Here is a 13,943-nt window from a genome sequence, read left to right as displayed (position 1 = left end):
CTAGGAAGATCTGCTGGTCCTCGATGAATAGGTTGGGCTCAATGAAAAGGTTTTCGGGAGCGTTGGGGTAGCTTTCGCGAAGATCGAGAAGAGCTTTGGCTAATTCTTGAGCCTTTGCGTTTGCGTTCCAGCCAGCACCCTCTCGTGATTTCTGGACCTTCTCCTTCTTCTTCTTCGAGGGTGGAAACAGCTGAGAATTCTCTTTCTTCCAGTTGGCCTCTCCAGAACCGCATTGGATTTCGACCGCGGACTACCGTTGGACTATCTCTCCTTCGCTCTGCAGACTCACAAATTGCCTCGCAGATGAAAACGCCAGTGAGAGTTGGTAGCTTTGCCACGATGGCCGCGTTGCCGGTGTGTGTCGCCATGTTTTGATTGGGATCGAGGTGAGCACGCCCTAAAGACATTGAGCTTTGCTTGATGGTGATCGAGTGTAAACAGCATGACTACCTTTGCGCCTTCCACGACCCGCAAACGGATAGTAGGCTTCATCCACAACCACGAGGCATCACCTCACGTCCTCGGGACATTGGACAATGACAATTGGCGTTGAGTCAAGAGAGGTAAAGAAATGTGCAAAATAAAAGCCACCCCACGCTGCAAGGCACCTGAGGCTGGGTGTCTGGTGACTAAGCAGAACAATATTTCTCCACTCTTTCTCAAATTACACTTTTTGCTAATTTCCATCAACAACTTTCAGACTCGCCCGTAGCCTGGATTGCATGGAAAAGATATAGATTCGGATATTTCGAAAGCATTTGGCGTCATCCCCCCACCCGATAATCATTATGCGGTGCTGTTTTCGGCTAATTCACGGGTATAGGTGCAATCGATCAGGATTCGGGAAGTTACGGACCGACAACTGTCAAGAAAGAGAGCCCTCTGGCAAGCCTCATATGCTGCTACCGGTATTCCTTGTTCTCTGCATCATTCAACAAGGAAGGAGAGATCACGTCTGGTACTTTTTATTCTATTAATTCTCCGAGCGCAGACCAGCTTCTCTGAAGCAACTTTCCGAGTGGGAAGATTGCGTCCTCTGATTTATTCATTTCCAGCTCAAATGGCACTGCCTTGAGAGTGCGTGCATTGATTGTTGTTAGAACCTTTTCAACTGTTCAGAGCCCAGGGGAATGCATGCAACAGGGGCTCGACGAGCGTCGCCTTAAAGGGGCCAGTCACGTGATACACGCGCATTATCTCGGTTGCATCTTCAGGCACGAGTCGCAGGGACCAAGCAGTGGCAGTTTCGAGGTGTTGCCTTTAAATCTTCTGAGAGAACACGACGAAGCCAGAGATATGCTGAGAGACATATTGGGGAGCCCGGGACAAGAGCAGGGATGGTCTGACAGTTTGCCTAGGGCTGGTCTTACTTTGAGGAAGGGAAGAGCGTCCCGGAGAATCTCAGAGCGGTTGAGTGGATGGAGCATTATTGGGCAGTGCCAGCAGTGTTTAGTGCATCTTTAGCAGTAATCTAATAGTTGTGGTTGATGAGCTCTCTGGGAGTAAATTTTTTTTGTTTAAAAGTTGGGCTAGGAATTAACGACGAATGTGCAATAGATGGCCTCGTTTCTGTCTGGCAATTGAGCCTATATATAGTGCATTATCAAGCCAACGAATTTGCAGTTGCCTAGTCCCTTGATTTCAATTTCGAGGAAAAGTTTCGAGGGAAATAGCCTCTCCCTCCAGCTCATGGCCCAACGATTTGGTTATGAAAATTCTCTTGATCTCCAGCAACCACCTTCCAAGATGAGACTTCAAAGCAGTGCGTCTCGATACAACCAGCGTCACAATTGCCAGCAACAATGTTGTTGCTTGATCCAGGTCATAAAGTGACGCTGATGTCACAGGCCAGAAACTGTGATTCCCAGTTTTGACCAAAACAATGGAGAAAATAATCTGAACCAAACAAAATACCGCGACTCGTTCCCGCCATGGCCGATAAGGAGAGGTGAAGTGCCCTTTTACATATTCGCCTTTTTCATAGCATCCACCTTTCCATGTTTCGTCACCAACGATGCCAGAATAGATAACGACAAAGCACAATAGGCTGCAGACGGATATCAAAGCGCCCGAGTTAACGTACGGTTCTCCACTAATGGCCAGCAGAATACCATAACCCATCCAGCGAGGAATTCGTAGCATGAGCAGTCGTTTGTTCAGAAGGTAGCTGTCGTCATCTCCCGCATCCGCCAATTCGAATAGTTCGCTGCCTTCGCGTTGGACGGAGAGTCGCTTCATTGGGCTGAATATGGTGAAGCTGGCGACGACCACGAAGACGGCAGCTGTGAGACTGGCGTCGATCTTACAACGAATAAGACGGATGATGATATCCATGCACGCCACGAAAGGATAGGCAATGACTCCAATGAGTTCCAAGTCGAGATCTAGCCTTTGAGCGTTGTTCGATGCACATTTCGCATGTGCGATAGACGAGATAGCCACGACCCAAGAGACCAGGAGCCATGCCATAGAAGCTCCCGGACCATAGAAACCAGACACATTGGCTTCTGGCGCCAATACCGCAGCTAAAGTCTCGTTCCGGGTCATGCATCGCGGTCTCTCCCCAAATATCAGATTGAAGTCCACCCCTCCGGTCATGCCCGCAGAAAGCATGACTGCATCCCACCAGTTTGACCACACGGATGGATTCCATAGGGGTGGTGTGAGGGCGACAAGTAGAGACAAAATCCCTGGAATCGATAGGGAGTATGTTAACATGAACTAGACTTTGTAAGCTTGGACTTGCTTGCGTCCTAATCATCCTCATAGCTGGCCTACAAGTTAAAGAACGCATGAGCGCCACTCTGTCGCAAGTTGATATTCGGCATTATTGTTGTCTTCTTGACTTTGCCCGTTTTTTGTATCTCCGAATTTCTGAGCGCGGAGTCAATTTTAATATGCTCACTAAGGCTCCTTATCATGAAAATAACGAACGCTAGTTGTGAGAATGTTTAGCAGAAGGGAAGAGGCGACAACTAGGAGGGGTTTCGACATTGTCAAGGGACCTTGAAACTTAAGTCTGCATCTTGGGGCTGAGGAAAGAGGGCTGTGCAGCTGAATCAATATTTTGCCGCTTATGGCTTGAATGTTTGCACATTAATGGTTCGTTAACAGCTGTCAACCCCACTGTAGCCACAGCCTTTTCTTAGCGAAAATGGTGCTTCCTTGAACGGGAAACCCGCCTTCAACGTCACGAGTTCTACAGTGGAAATTTATTCCTGGTGCTCATTATGGCAACACATATTAGTGCCCAAAAAGGGGGTAAATGGTATTTCACCGTGTTGAGTGACTCGTCTTGTGATCAACCCTGGAATCCCCCCACATGGACCCAGTTGCTCCGACAGACTTCAGACTTTGGTGAAACTTTTTGCATCGTAACTTTCTAATTAGCCTTTTACCATGACTGCATGCGTGCGCCTTTGACCTTCTTTCGTCCCTTGCATGTCAATATGAAAGCTTCAGTCGCCACTAAACAATGAGAAAACTGGCGGACTGGGCCTGAATATCGGAACGCCGAGTTTTTATCTTTAATCCATGGACCACAACTTTCAGTTCTGAAATTAATCAAAAGTCCCATACATAAGTATAGGCAGCCTTTAGTGGTTGAGTCCCTAATTTTCACAATTGCCCCGTCTCCCATGCCCGAGATGGCATTAGTAGAACTGACCAAAGAAATCAATTACTGGTTCAACTACAGAAATCCAGGAGCTTCTTTTTATGGTCATTGCCAAGGACGCAAGATGCACCGTCTATATGACTCTGTGGAAAAGAAGCCTACTGCAAAGCCGGAATTCGGAGGTTTGGGGGGGGGGGAGAAAACTTCAGACATAACATCTTGGCAAAGACCCCGCCAAAGTCTGATTGAAACGATGTAGACGCAGGTTCACGTATGACGGGCCTCGGATCTACTACAGAGGACCCATTTGCCATCTTAAAGGCCACTAGCAGGTGCAAAGACGCGATTAGAAAAGTTGTGAATGTGTTTAATTTCGCATAATCTAGATAACCTGGCATTTGCTAATCTTATTTCCACAATCTAAGCCGGCGTGAAAAGGGGAAAGCCCAATCATAATAACGAGAAGTCCAGATTCTTTTTCTGTAATACAGATTCGAAATGCCATAATTTTGTGCGCAAGAGTTCAATGTACCCTTTGTAATGTCTGTCCCTTTCAGTTTTGGTAGGTGCTAGGGTGAATGCGTCCTTGAGTTTCTTTGTCACCAGTTCGGTAAGTGTGGTTAACCATTTGTCACGGCCTGGACAAGTTGTGGAAGTGGAATGTGGGTGTGTTTGTGTATATTGTAATGAATGATCGTACCCTAAGGGCGGTGAAGAAGCTATATATACGCCTGTGCGCAGTACGTGACACCATTTATGAACTTCAAAGACTTTTTCAATCTCGAAACCTTTCCTTGTTCCTCGATCCCGACTTTTTGAATATATTTCCTCTTAATATATCTGTTGAGAATGTATCTTTAGCGCTCGAGTTATAAAGACGTTGTATCTAATAATGGCAGCTAATTTCCCAACCCAACAAGAAGTCGACAGGTTCAATTACTGGGAAGGTTATAGAAATGTGAATCCACAAAACTTGGATGCTCAACAACTTCACAATCTAAGGCAGGCCAATTATCAACGACCTGCGCCCCCTCCTCCACTCGTAGTGCCACTATTCGCCGGATGGGCTCCGGCAGTTGTTCCCGCTCCTCCAGCACCGAATCTGGCGCAACAATACTTGATACAGAATTTCTTGAATTCTCAACCTGCTGAGTTAACATCACTACAAGATTCAGCTTTGGCTGCCAATTGGAGCAGCACTAAGCTTCTCGGATCCGGTGCGGGTGGTTTGGTAGGATTGTGGGAGTGTAAGTGTTCGGGGAAGAAACCTCGTTCCTATTCGTGACCCCCTTGAGACACTATTTGATTGAAATCCACCAAATCTCTGGGTGAGAAATTCTGTTGCAAGTGTTTGCTAATTTTCGCGTTACTCAGATCGCGGCCCACAAGCTGGGAAGCCAAGAACGACGCAAGTAGCCGTAAAGGAAACAACAAGAGCTCTCCCAGATAGAGACTTGGAGAACGAAGCCAGAATGATTCAGCTTCTTGAACGAGTGAAAACAGATCACTTCGTAAGTGAGATCCAACCTCCGCAACGGAATCCCGCAGACCATATCCAACGACTTATCTTGGAATATTGTTCAATGGGGGATCTGTATGGATTAGGAGAGCGGCTGATAACAAGGTAAAAACAGGTTTTTGTTTTTATGTATTTTTTTTGGTTTGAGGAGCTAACGTTCGTCTTGCTTCTGTGTAGAGGGGAAGCACTGACAGAGTTATCGTTGTGGGATATATTTGTAAGTTTCAATTTCTCGGAAAATTACATTCTACTTCAGATGTCTGGCGAGCTCTTCCTTCAGAAGCTACTCTGTACCTACCTATGGGAGAAAGCTGGTGTGCCAACCCCCCGCCATTTTATTTGAAATGCGATACTGATGCAAGGCCTTGAAATAGAATTGTTTAGTAGATGGAATTTGCGTGCTAGAAGATGGCGGGGAACCATTCTTGGATGACCGCGGAAGAGGGGCAGTATTTGAAAAGCAGGGATGGCAATCGAAGATTCACTTTGATGTCAAGCCCGAGAACAGTAAGCGGTTTATTCCTTTACTTGAGTCGATCTAATGTTTCAAACTACAGTACTTGTCAAGGAGCAAAGGGAAGACCACTTAAAGACCCCACTTTCCATGGTGAGTCCAGGCCAAAGGCTTTGCAAAAAGTTCAAATAACAAGTACTTTAGTTCTTAGATTTCGGTTTCATGAGCGATTTGGACCGATTTGGACTAAAAATGATAGGGAAGGAAAGAGGTGAATAGGAACCCCCAGGTTCTATGCACCGGTAAGTATATCACAGTATATCATATTGCGTCCTTGATTTCTAGCATCTGAGAAAGATTCCTAATCTAACCTAAAATTCAAGGAACAATTTTCGAAGGAGTGGGATGCGCTCAATTGGAATGCCGGAGGTGTTGCGGGTGAATAGTCAGTCCTTCCGTCCTCCAGGCCATCACTGTTATAAAGACGGCTGACGTGTATGATAGCAGCACTAAGACCAATGTCTGGGGTGTGGGTTGCTTAATGTAAGTGTTTCTCCTAGGCCCAGTTGTCCTCTTCAAATTTCAAGATTTCTACGCATCCGTCATCCCTTAAGAGGGAAGGACCACCACAAGAATCGTCTAATTTTCCATCTCTCCTCTTCCGATAATACTGACTCCGAGATCATCAGGTATAGCCTTGTCTCCCTACACGAGGCATCACCTGACCCACAACAACCCTTCCAACCCACATGGACATTGAACGGAAACGAAGCACAAGGTATAACCTACGGACATGATCTGAACTCCTTTTCTGGATTTTATAGCACCCAATCGACCGATCTCGTACAAGAATGCCTCTATCACGTCCCAGCCCATAGACCAAGTGTTCTACGTTTAAAGCGCATGGTTGCCGAAGGGAAAATTGCTGCAGTGCGAGCAGGCGCAGTAGCAGATAGCTGGGCCATATTCTTGCCATCACTTCCTCCGGCTCCAGCCCCAGCCCCAGCCCCAGGCGCACCACCTGCAAGACCAGGACGGGGACCTCGAGCGCATAGGTGCTGTGGCCAGAACAAAGACAGAAAGCAGACTAGATGCAAAAATAGGGTGCTTGACCCGAAGAGTCCATACTGCTTTAAGCATGGTCCTAGACGACCCTGAAATTCCCCCGTTAGTCGCGTGGTGGGGAAGTGTCATAGGTCGGAATGGAATAATAAATATCTGCGCTGGCTGGACGAGATGGGGCTGATGATTTTGTTTTACATTGCCATATAACTAGAACCCAGAAGGATTGTAATTCCAAGCATTTATTCCCGCTTTTCTCTTATGGCAGTTCCCATTTGGATTTCAATTAATATACCCTTCGTAAAGCTCACAAATTCTATGCATGTTAGATCATTTGCTTACTCCAAAGCTCAAAGTCGACAGGGATATTTCTTGACTGGATAAGTACTGAGATATCAATACGAGTTTCAACTTGAAACTTCGTAATAAGTCTCGAGTTATTATTACTAACGCATGACTATTATCCTATAAATAATCAGATAGGGCTCACGATCGCAAGATTGCAATGTACTGTATTGCTCTCAAATAGAGATCCCCAATCAAAAACAGGTGCTCCCGATAATAACAAGTTTGAATATTTATCTTTAAAATTTGCGCCGACCTTATCCCGAATCGTAGGAGAAGCAGTGCGGAACGAGGAGAATTGTTCAATCTGATGACAGTCCTGAGTTAGTCTGGCATCTGGGACAGGTGCTTCAGGTTCTTCCCGTGTTCTCCTGACCGCTCGGAGTAGGGGTGCTGCTTTCTATATATATGTTTGGGTGACGGTGAGATTTGTTGGCACTTGCCAAAGAGGTGGTAGGTGTAGTGCAGGGGATGGCCAGTGCATGGGTCCTCAAGTGGCTTGCAAGAGTGAAGGAGACGGCCGGATCTGAATATATACATTACGCTAAGCTCATCTATAATACAGTATATACACATGTACAAGAAGAAATCAGCAAGCCGTCATGTATGTACAGTTCCGGATCTCGTCACCAATTATATCGAACCCAAACTCCAACCAAACCATCTAACCCCCGTCGTATATTCATAACCCAGGCCCGAACCACAATCATCAATCATCAAGTGTCATTATTCAAATACAGACACTCGCACTGCCGTGCAGTATTCGAGACGCTGAAATCCCCAAGCGATTGGCCCTGGGGACCAAGGCATGTAGGCGTTCCTGGCCCACCACCAGACATCTGCTCAACCCTCACCGCGTACGGCCAGTTTGCAAACGGCTGTCCAGTCTCTGTCGCATTACTTGCCCCACTGGGAAACGTCCTTGCCATTTTCGTATAAAGATACCCCTGAAAACTGGTCTGATTAAAATAGCATGTCGATGCTAAGTTTTGGTTCGTGAGGGCAACGGAGGGCTTCGTCGGCTTCTGCATGTTCTCCGAAAAATAGTAGTGTTCGTTGCTTTGCCCGGCGTTCATTAATGATAAAGTGAGGTTGATGAAGACGATGGAGAAGAAGTTGTCAGTAGAGGAAATAGTATAGTTTGACGAATGGGGCACGGGATCGATGATCCATTGGAAGGTTGCGGTGCTGTCGGATGGGGAGGAAGAATACGTAGTGTAGGGATAGCAGGTCCACGTGGCCGGGTTCGAGGTGCAGTTTGTGAAGACAGTGGAGACTAGGTAACAGGGGTAGTCAGCAACTGCTCAATTGGGATTGTTTTCGGGAGAAGACATTGTCTTAAGAAAATCTCATGAAACAGTCGCAGATAGGAAAGGGTTTCTCCCCCAACACCTACGGTAGGTTGTAAATGAGTAGGAACCGGCTGGGAAGGCAGTGCTCGTGGCGGGGTTGGGGCCTCCTGATATGTTTCCTGATGCGCCACCATCGGTACTGCCATTATTACTTCTGTATTCTATCGTCAGCACGAAACTGGGAAGTGAAAAAGGGTTTGAACATACGAAGTACTCTTATGCCGATTCCTCAACCCAAAAACAAGTCCAACAACCAACCCCACAATGCACAGCGCAACAATGATTCCAATAATCAATAACCGCTTCCACCCCCCTCGCTTCGCAATATGCTTATTGTTCAACACGCCTTCTCTCGCCGCAGCCAACTTCTCAGCATTCGGTCTCTCTCCCTCATCATCTAACGAGAAATGACTGTGTGTAGGCGGACTATCATAACGATGTCTGGGCGGCGCCCCAAACGCGAAGTGTTTCTGTGCAGGTCGATTCGATGCTCGTGCGGGGATAGGAGGAGGATGTTGAGCCTCTGAGAAAGAGGTGCCGTCTTCTGAGATTGCAGGGAGGGGAGAGCCTGTGGAGGGGTCGCGGTGGTGCGCGGAGGCGGGTGTTGAGCGCATGGTGAAGATGAAGGACATCCTGAGGGAATTCGATAAAAAGGAGAGTTAGAAGAGGGGTTGGAAGTTCGATCAGGGTGCGAGGAGCGGCATTCGTGAGTTCGGCGTCTGCGCGACGACATTCAAGGGCGGTGATCTCGGTCTCGGACTGCGGTCCGGTGCGAGTTTAACGTGCTGGCTAGAGGGCTGGTGAGGTTGGAGATGTAGACCTTTTAGAGAAAGAGTGAAAGGCGGTGATGACGCGATAAAGGTCGAACCGGAGTCGAAGAGAGTTGAAGTGAAGTGTCGAGTATGAGGGATGGGAGGAAAGTGACGACAACCCCACCACGAAAATGTCTGGATACAGAAACTCGAGCGACACAACTCTGTGAAACCTCATGTATCATGGCAGTCTTGCAGACGCAATCACCGTGTCCCCCCACCGACCTACCGTTCGTTGGCCACGATGCGGCGGTTGCACTGCAGCAATTCTGAGAGTTCTGGACTGAGTTAGCGGGAAGAAGCTGAAATGTGGAAGCCAACTTTAATCTGGGATGGATCAGTAAGATTGAAAATCTGATTCGCCAGTTTTCGTCCAAGCTTCCACAAAACCAATAGTTCGTCCTGTTCCAGTTTAGCTCTGCTGATCATTAAGTTAATATCCGGGACCGGGGCATTTTGACGCCATTCACGTGCTACATGTCAGCTTTTGATACGCTCCCCCCCCCCCCAATTAATGTAACAGTGGGTCAAAATGCAGGGGGCAAGGGGTTTTTTGTATGGCAACTGGACCGTGCCAGGCTGGTTTTGCGGGGACCCACTATTACATTTATTTAGGGGGGGGAGTAAAGGGGGAGATTTTGTTAAGCTGATAAGGTAAAGGTGCTGGAGCGCAAATTGAAGATATATGTAGACTCTTCCGCTCTAAATTAAGTTCCCAGGGGACCTAAGGAAAACCACCAAATTCGTGAAATCTGCCAGCTATCTTTACGGTTAAGTAAAGTTCAAAATGGTACGGTTACACTTCTGCAATATCTCGATCCTATCTGTATATCCGTGTTACATATTTGCTGTTCGTTTAATTATGATACAATTACATACTAGTCCGCCTTCCCTTTCTCCCCAGCATACAAACAACGATTCACAGGTCTCTCAACTTCAAAACTACTGAAACAACAATGACCTACCCCACTACTCCCATCAGTCCCCTCCACTACACCCCATTTCACCGGCTTCAAATACGCCATCGAGTCTCTACTCGGTCGATGGCAAGCAGCACTGATCGCCGCACTACAACTCCCCACCAAAGGAATCCCATCATCATACTTCCGGAATCCATTCGCGATACCGCCAAGCACAGCTAAACTGCCTAAAATAAGAGCACAGAAAATAGCGATGCAGGAATAGCCGACCGTGGAGATGGAATTACTTTCATCAAGTTCGCCGTTTTCGTCGTAGACGGTTACCAGAGCGAGGAAGAGGGATTGAGACATTAGCCAGTGAAGGCAGCCAGACATGAGGAGAAGTGGCTAAATTCGATATTTCAGTTTGAGCATTCTTGTTTCAAGACAACTGCAGGGAAACATACTAATGCATACGTATAAGGTAGTTGGAGATAGTATGTAGATCTCTGGCTTCCTTCAGGGGCAGTAACTCGCAGTGATTTGCGGAAACGAGCGAAACGACTCCATTCATGGGCCCCTAGCATGCAAGAGAATAAACCGTTGTAGGTCAGGTAAAGGAAAGATAGGATTCCTTGGGGTAGATTGGCGAAGAGTGTGGTGGGAATGAGACCAGTAGGAGCGATGCCAACGACGGAATTGGTGTTTACAGTACCGAAGCCAAGACCCCAGAGAGTCTTGATGTCGTAGATGTTGATATTTGACATCCCCTGGAAAAGGAGATAGACACCGAATCCGATTACTCCTATACATCTAAATTTCATTAGAGATGTGTGAGAAGGGGCAGACCCATGACTTGGATGCCTTACAGCAAGTTGCATGTTAGCCATCTTTTGATGCTGGCAGCCCGAAACCAAAACTGCTTCTTCGGTATCCATGGACTTGCAGCCTGTAGTTTCCATCTTTTCTTCTGTATATCCATTTTGGTGCTGAGGCAAATACCTTCAGTGGTGGGATCTGGGTCCCGTAGAAAAGATGCAACTGCATCACCGATTGTGACAAGTGTTGGCTCATTCAGTTTCCAAACGGTCAGAATCACTAGAGGTGTTCAGGTCAGCTCACAAATTGGTGATGCCAAGTTCCAACTCCACTTCAGACATCTGACCGAAGTGACGCACTTGAGTCAGAGTATGGTCCTTGGTGTTACGGTGAAGAAATAGATCGAGAGTAGTACGTACTTATGCACGCTTTTGAAGCGTTGACACCAATCACCACTAGCATAATAACGAAGCTGAAACTCAGTCTGCATTGCTCTTCAACCAGTTCAACCATGCAGTAGCTGATGTGGTGATTGTAGACAGTCCAACTGGACGCTTCGGCTTTGGCAATCGATGGGGTACAGACTGCCGTTTTTTGTGCGTACGGATCGGAGTCCCAAGCATCGCCACATATCCACCAGTAAGGAATTTGGTCGTAGCTTCTCCAATAGTAAGAGTTGAACACTGTGTTATTGGATGTTTCCGTATCCCTCGTTACCAGAAGGACATTACGAGCTGTGCTCACAAAGTTGACACCATAAGTGTCCATGCATTTTGTGGACGTGTAGTTGGCCAGGCTTCCCTGTACGCCTAATTCGTGCATTGTGTTGAGGACACTGAGAGAAGCCCCATAGCCTGAGGGGTTGTATATAGCGGACGGAGCAAAGAAGTCTTCGTTAACGACAATATAAGTATAGCCATTTGCGGAAAGTGTAGAAAAGACTGCTGTATTGTACCTGATTGAATTTAGCATTCCGGTCAGAACAAGATAACAAAGCAAATGGGATGTGAGAACTAGCAATAACTAACTCACATTAGATGTAAAGGTATTGAGCTTAACGCAAGGATTGCCCACATAGTTATTCTAGCCCAGGAGATCGCGCGAAGGTTGCGGGTACTTGGAATTCCGATGTCAAGCCATCTCAACTTTGCATGTGCCTTGTTTACCTCCTTGCGAGTAGGACTGCTTATGACCTGCATTGTATCTATGACAAATTAGACTCTTCTCTGTGTGGAATAGTTATTTGGCAGAACTGGGACATGCTAACAATTACTGGCGCTGAGTAACACGGTGCTCATCGCGTTGATTCCTAAATGGATCCACAAACTCATTGTTGCAACCTCGTGACAGTCTCCTGTATACAGATACGACAAACCATCAATGACTTGGTGATTTATGACAGCCCACACGGTCAATGCGATGTTCAAAAGGCACACGGTGACTGCAGTTGCCGCGCAGACCATCACTCCAACCTTCCAACCCGATAGGTGACGCCATCGTCGTTTCTGCCCATAGTCGACCGATTCCCGAATTTCTGGTTCTATGAGCGAGGATTTGTATGTTGAATAATTGTCGGGCTGCAAAAGAGGAGCCGAGGAGATGGCTGACCGCCGACTGTAATTGTCATCAATCTGCCAGCCTGAGAGGGACGTGTTTCTTACTCGTCCAATTCGTAACCTTCGCTGCTTGAAAGAGCCCGGGCATGTTCTGACGTACCGGAGTCAACTCCCAAATAACCGTGATATGAAGTGTCTTCGTAGCGAGGTGGGTTCAGGCCGAGGTCGCCGTCATTTCCCGTGAGAGGAGTCCATGAGTAAGGGGAATATTGCTGCCATGCCATAATGGACCCCCGTCAAAGATCAGTGAGAAAATATATTCAACCCAATCCACTCCCCCCACTGCGGGGTGGTACTCGCAAATATAGCAAACGATCGCGGGATGTAAAAAGCAAAAACAAGACATGGGACCACGTTGAGGCTCACCACAATATTGGCCTTCCTTGCTGGTTGACAACGCTGAGAACTTCGGTAAAAACAGAAAAGTTAGACGAAGAAAAAGCTATCCGATCAATTAATATCAATGCCAGATTCCGGTCATCCTGACAGTCCAATAACCCCAGAGCAAGACCCGAAGCGCGATGTGGCCTCCCGATGGTTGACGCAGACGAACTTGGAGCGGCTGAACGAACGCCAAAGATTGTGGTCCGTTTTTCAAGCAACGAGCAACGGCTTTTATTGGGCCTTGTATTAATCTTCGAGTAACCTGGAAGGCGTGTTCCCGGCATTTGCCAGAGGTCAAAGCAAGACAAGTGGACGCCACAGCTGAAGCGCCAGCAGGCTTGGCGATGATCCTGGAACGGTTGGAACGATCCAGGGCAAAGTACCTTACATAGTAAATTTGTATAGGAGGTACTTCCTAATTAAACAAGCCTCACGAAAACTCAAAACACTTCTTTTTGCCGCATCGAGATAAGCTTAAATCTAAATTTCCTATATATAATAATTATAGGGCAGTTTAAGGCCTAAGGTACAATCTCGCTTAGGAACGATACGGATCGTTCCAGGATCATCGCCAAGCCCGAGCGCCAGCCATGCGACTTGGCGTATGCAAATGACGAATCAAAAGTGATATTCAGGCTTGACTCGGAGGTGGGTCCTGTTTTCTATGGAAGTCTGGATTCCGGCTCACATGATGTGAGGTCTGCAACTAAAAATAGGCTATGCTAGTGCCATGATGCCATCAATCTCTCCCTCCTTTTTCGTTAAGCTGCAGTTTGTATAATACATCTCGACCAATATGTACCAACCCTTTGTGTGTCGCGAAGTCGTTTGGGGACTTCTCCTCGCTTGCAATTTCTCTGCAACCTGTTCATCCATGTCCACTTAACGATGGCTTCTCTGTAGAAGATGGTAAGTAGCTATCATCTTTGGCCGAAGACATGGCGCATGGTACCCGGTTAGAAAGGCCAGATGGATGGGTTTCACAGGCATGCAGGCTGCTACAGTCCAAAAAAAAAATGCCGCTTCCGAAATGAATACCACTACGAGAAAAGCAATATTCTTGGA

The 13,943-nt window shown here is 47.1% G+C and overlaps 4 protein-coding genes across 4 annotated transcripts; 1 reads left to right on the top strand and 3 right to left on the bottom strand.

Annotated features, from left to right (window-relative positions):
• Positions 1-2,083: 2,083 nt before the first annotated feature.
• K444DRAFT_662361 (uncharacterized protein) lies at positions 2,084-2,956 on the bottom strand (the record flags this gene model as incomplete). Its single annotated transcript, XM_024886701.1, has 2 exons — positions 2,779-2,956; positions 2,084-2,721 (listed from the first exon to the last, which is right to left on the bottom strand). A coding segment is annotated over exon 2 (633 nt), but the record flags the coding sequence as incomplete, so codon positions are not given.
• A 1,552-nt stretch (positions 2,957-4,508) lies between these two features.
• K444DRAFT_719336 (uncharacterized protein) lies at positions 4,509-6,819 on the top strand (the record flags this gene model as incomplete). The annotated part of the gene is made up of 8 exons (XM_024888456.1): positions 4,509-4,863; positions 4,991-5,127; positions 5,392-5,449; positions 5,523-5,642; positions 5,693-5,742; positions 5,973-6,034; positions 6,094-6,132; positions 6,279-6,819. The coding sequence occupies 8 exons, from the start codon at positions 4,509-4,511 to the stop codon at positions 6,745-6,747; spliced, it is 1,290 nt and encodes a 429-aa protein (XP_024738131.1). The 3' UTR covers positions 6,748-6,819.
• A 674-nt stretch (positions 6,820-7,493) lies between these two features.
• Positions 7,494-9,432, bottom strand: K444DRAFT_611483 (uncharacterized protein). The gene is made up of 3 exons (XM_024879950.1): positions 8,556-9,432; positions 8,393-8,502; positions 7,494-8,272 (listed from the first exon to the last, which is right to left on the bottom strand). Exons 1-3 carry the CDS (start codon positions 8,960-8,962, stop codon positions 7,713-7,715), a joined length of 1,077 nt encoding a protein of 358 aa, XP_024738130.1. The 5' UTR covers positions 8,963-9,432; the 3' UTR covers positions 7,494-7,712.
• A 560-nt stretch (positions 9,433-9,992) lies between these two features.
• On the bottom strand, positions 9,993-12,935 carry K444DRAFT_559128 (uncharacterized protein). Its single transcript, XM_024876858.1, has 7 exons — positions 12,540-12,935; positions 12,146-12,492; positions 11,911-12,082; positions 11,298-11,833; positions 10,929-11,157; positions 10,527-10,872; positions 9,993-10,467 (listed from the first exon to the last, which is right to left on the bottom strand). The coding sequence occupies exons 1-7, from the start codon at positions 12,716-12,718 to the stop codon at positions 10,039-10,041; spliced, it is 2,238 nt and encodes a 745-aa protein (XP_024738129.1). The 5' UTR covers positions 12,719-12,935; the 3' UTR covers positions 9,993-10,038.
• Positions 12,936-13,943: the final 1,008 nt, after the last annotated feature.

Source organism: Hyaloscypha bicolor (assembly GCF_002865645.1).
Source record: "Hyaloscypha bicolor E unplaced genomic scaffold K444scaffold_56, whole genome shotgun sequence".
NCBI classification, from domain to species: domain Eukaryota; kingdom Fungi; phylum Ascomycota; class Leotiomycetes; order Helotiales; family Hyaloscyphaceae; genus Hyaloscypha; species Hyaloscypha bicolor.
Note: the sequence above shows the minus strand (reverse complement) of the source record. Positions and strands in the feature narration are given on the sequence as shown.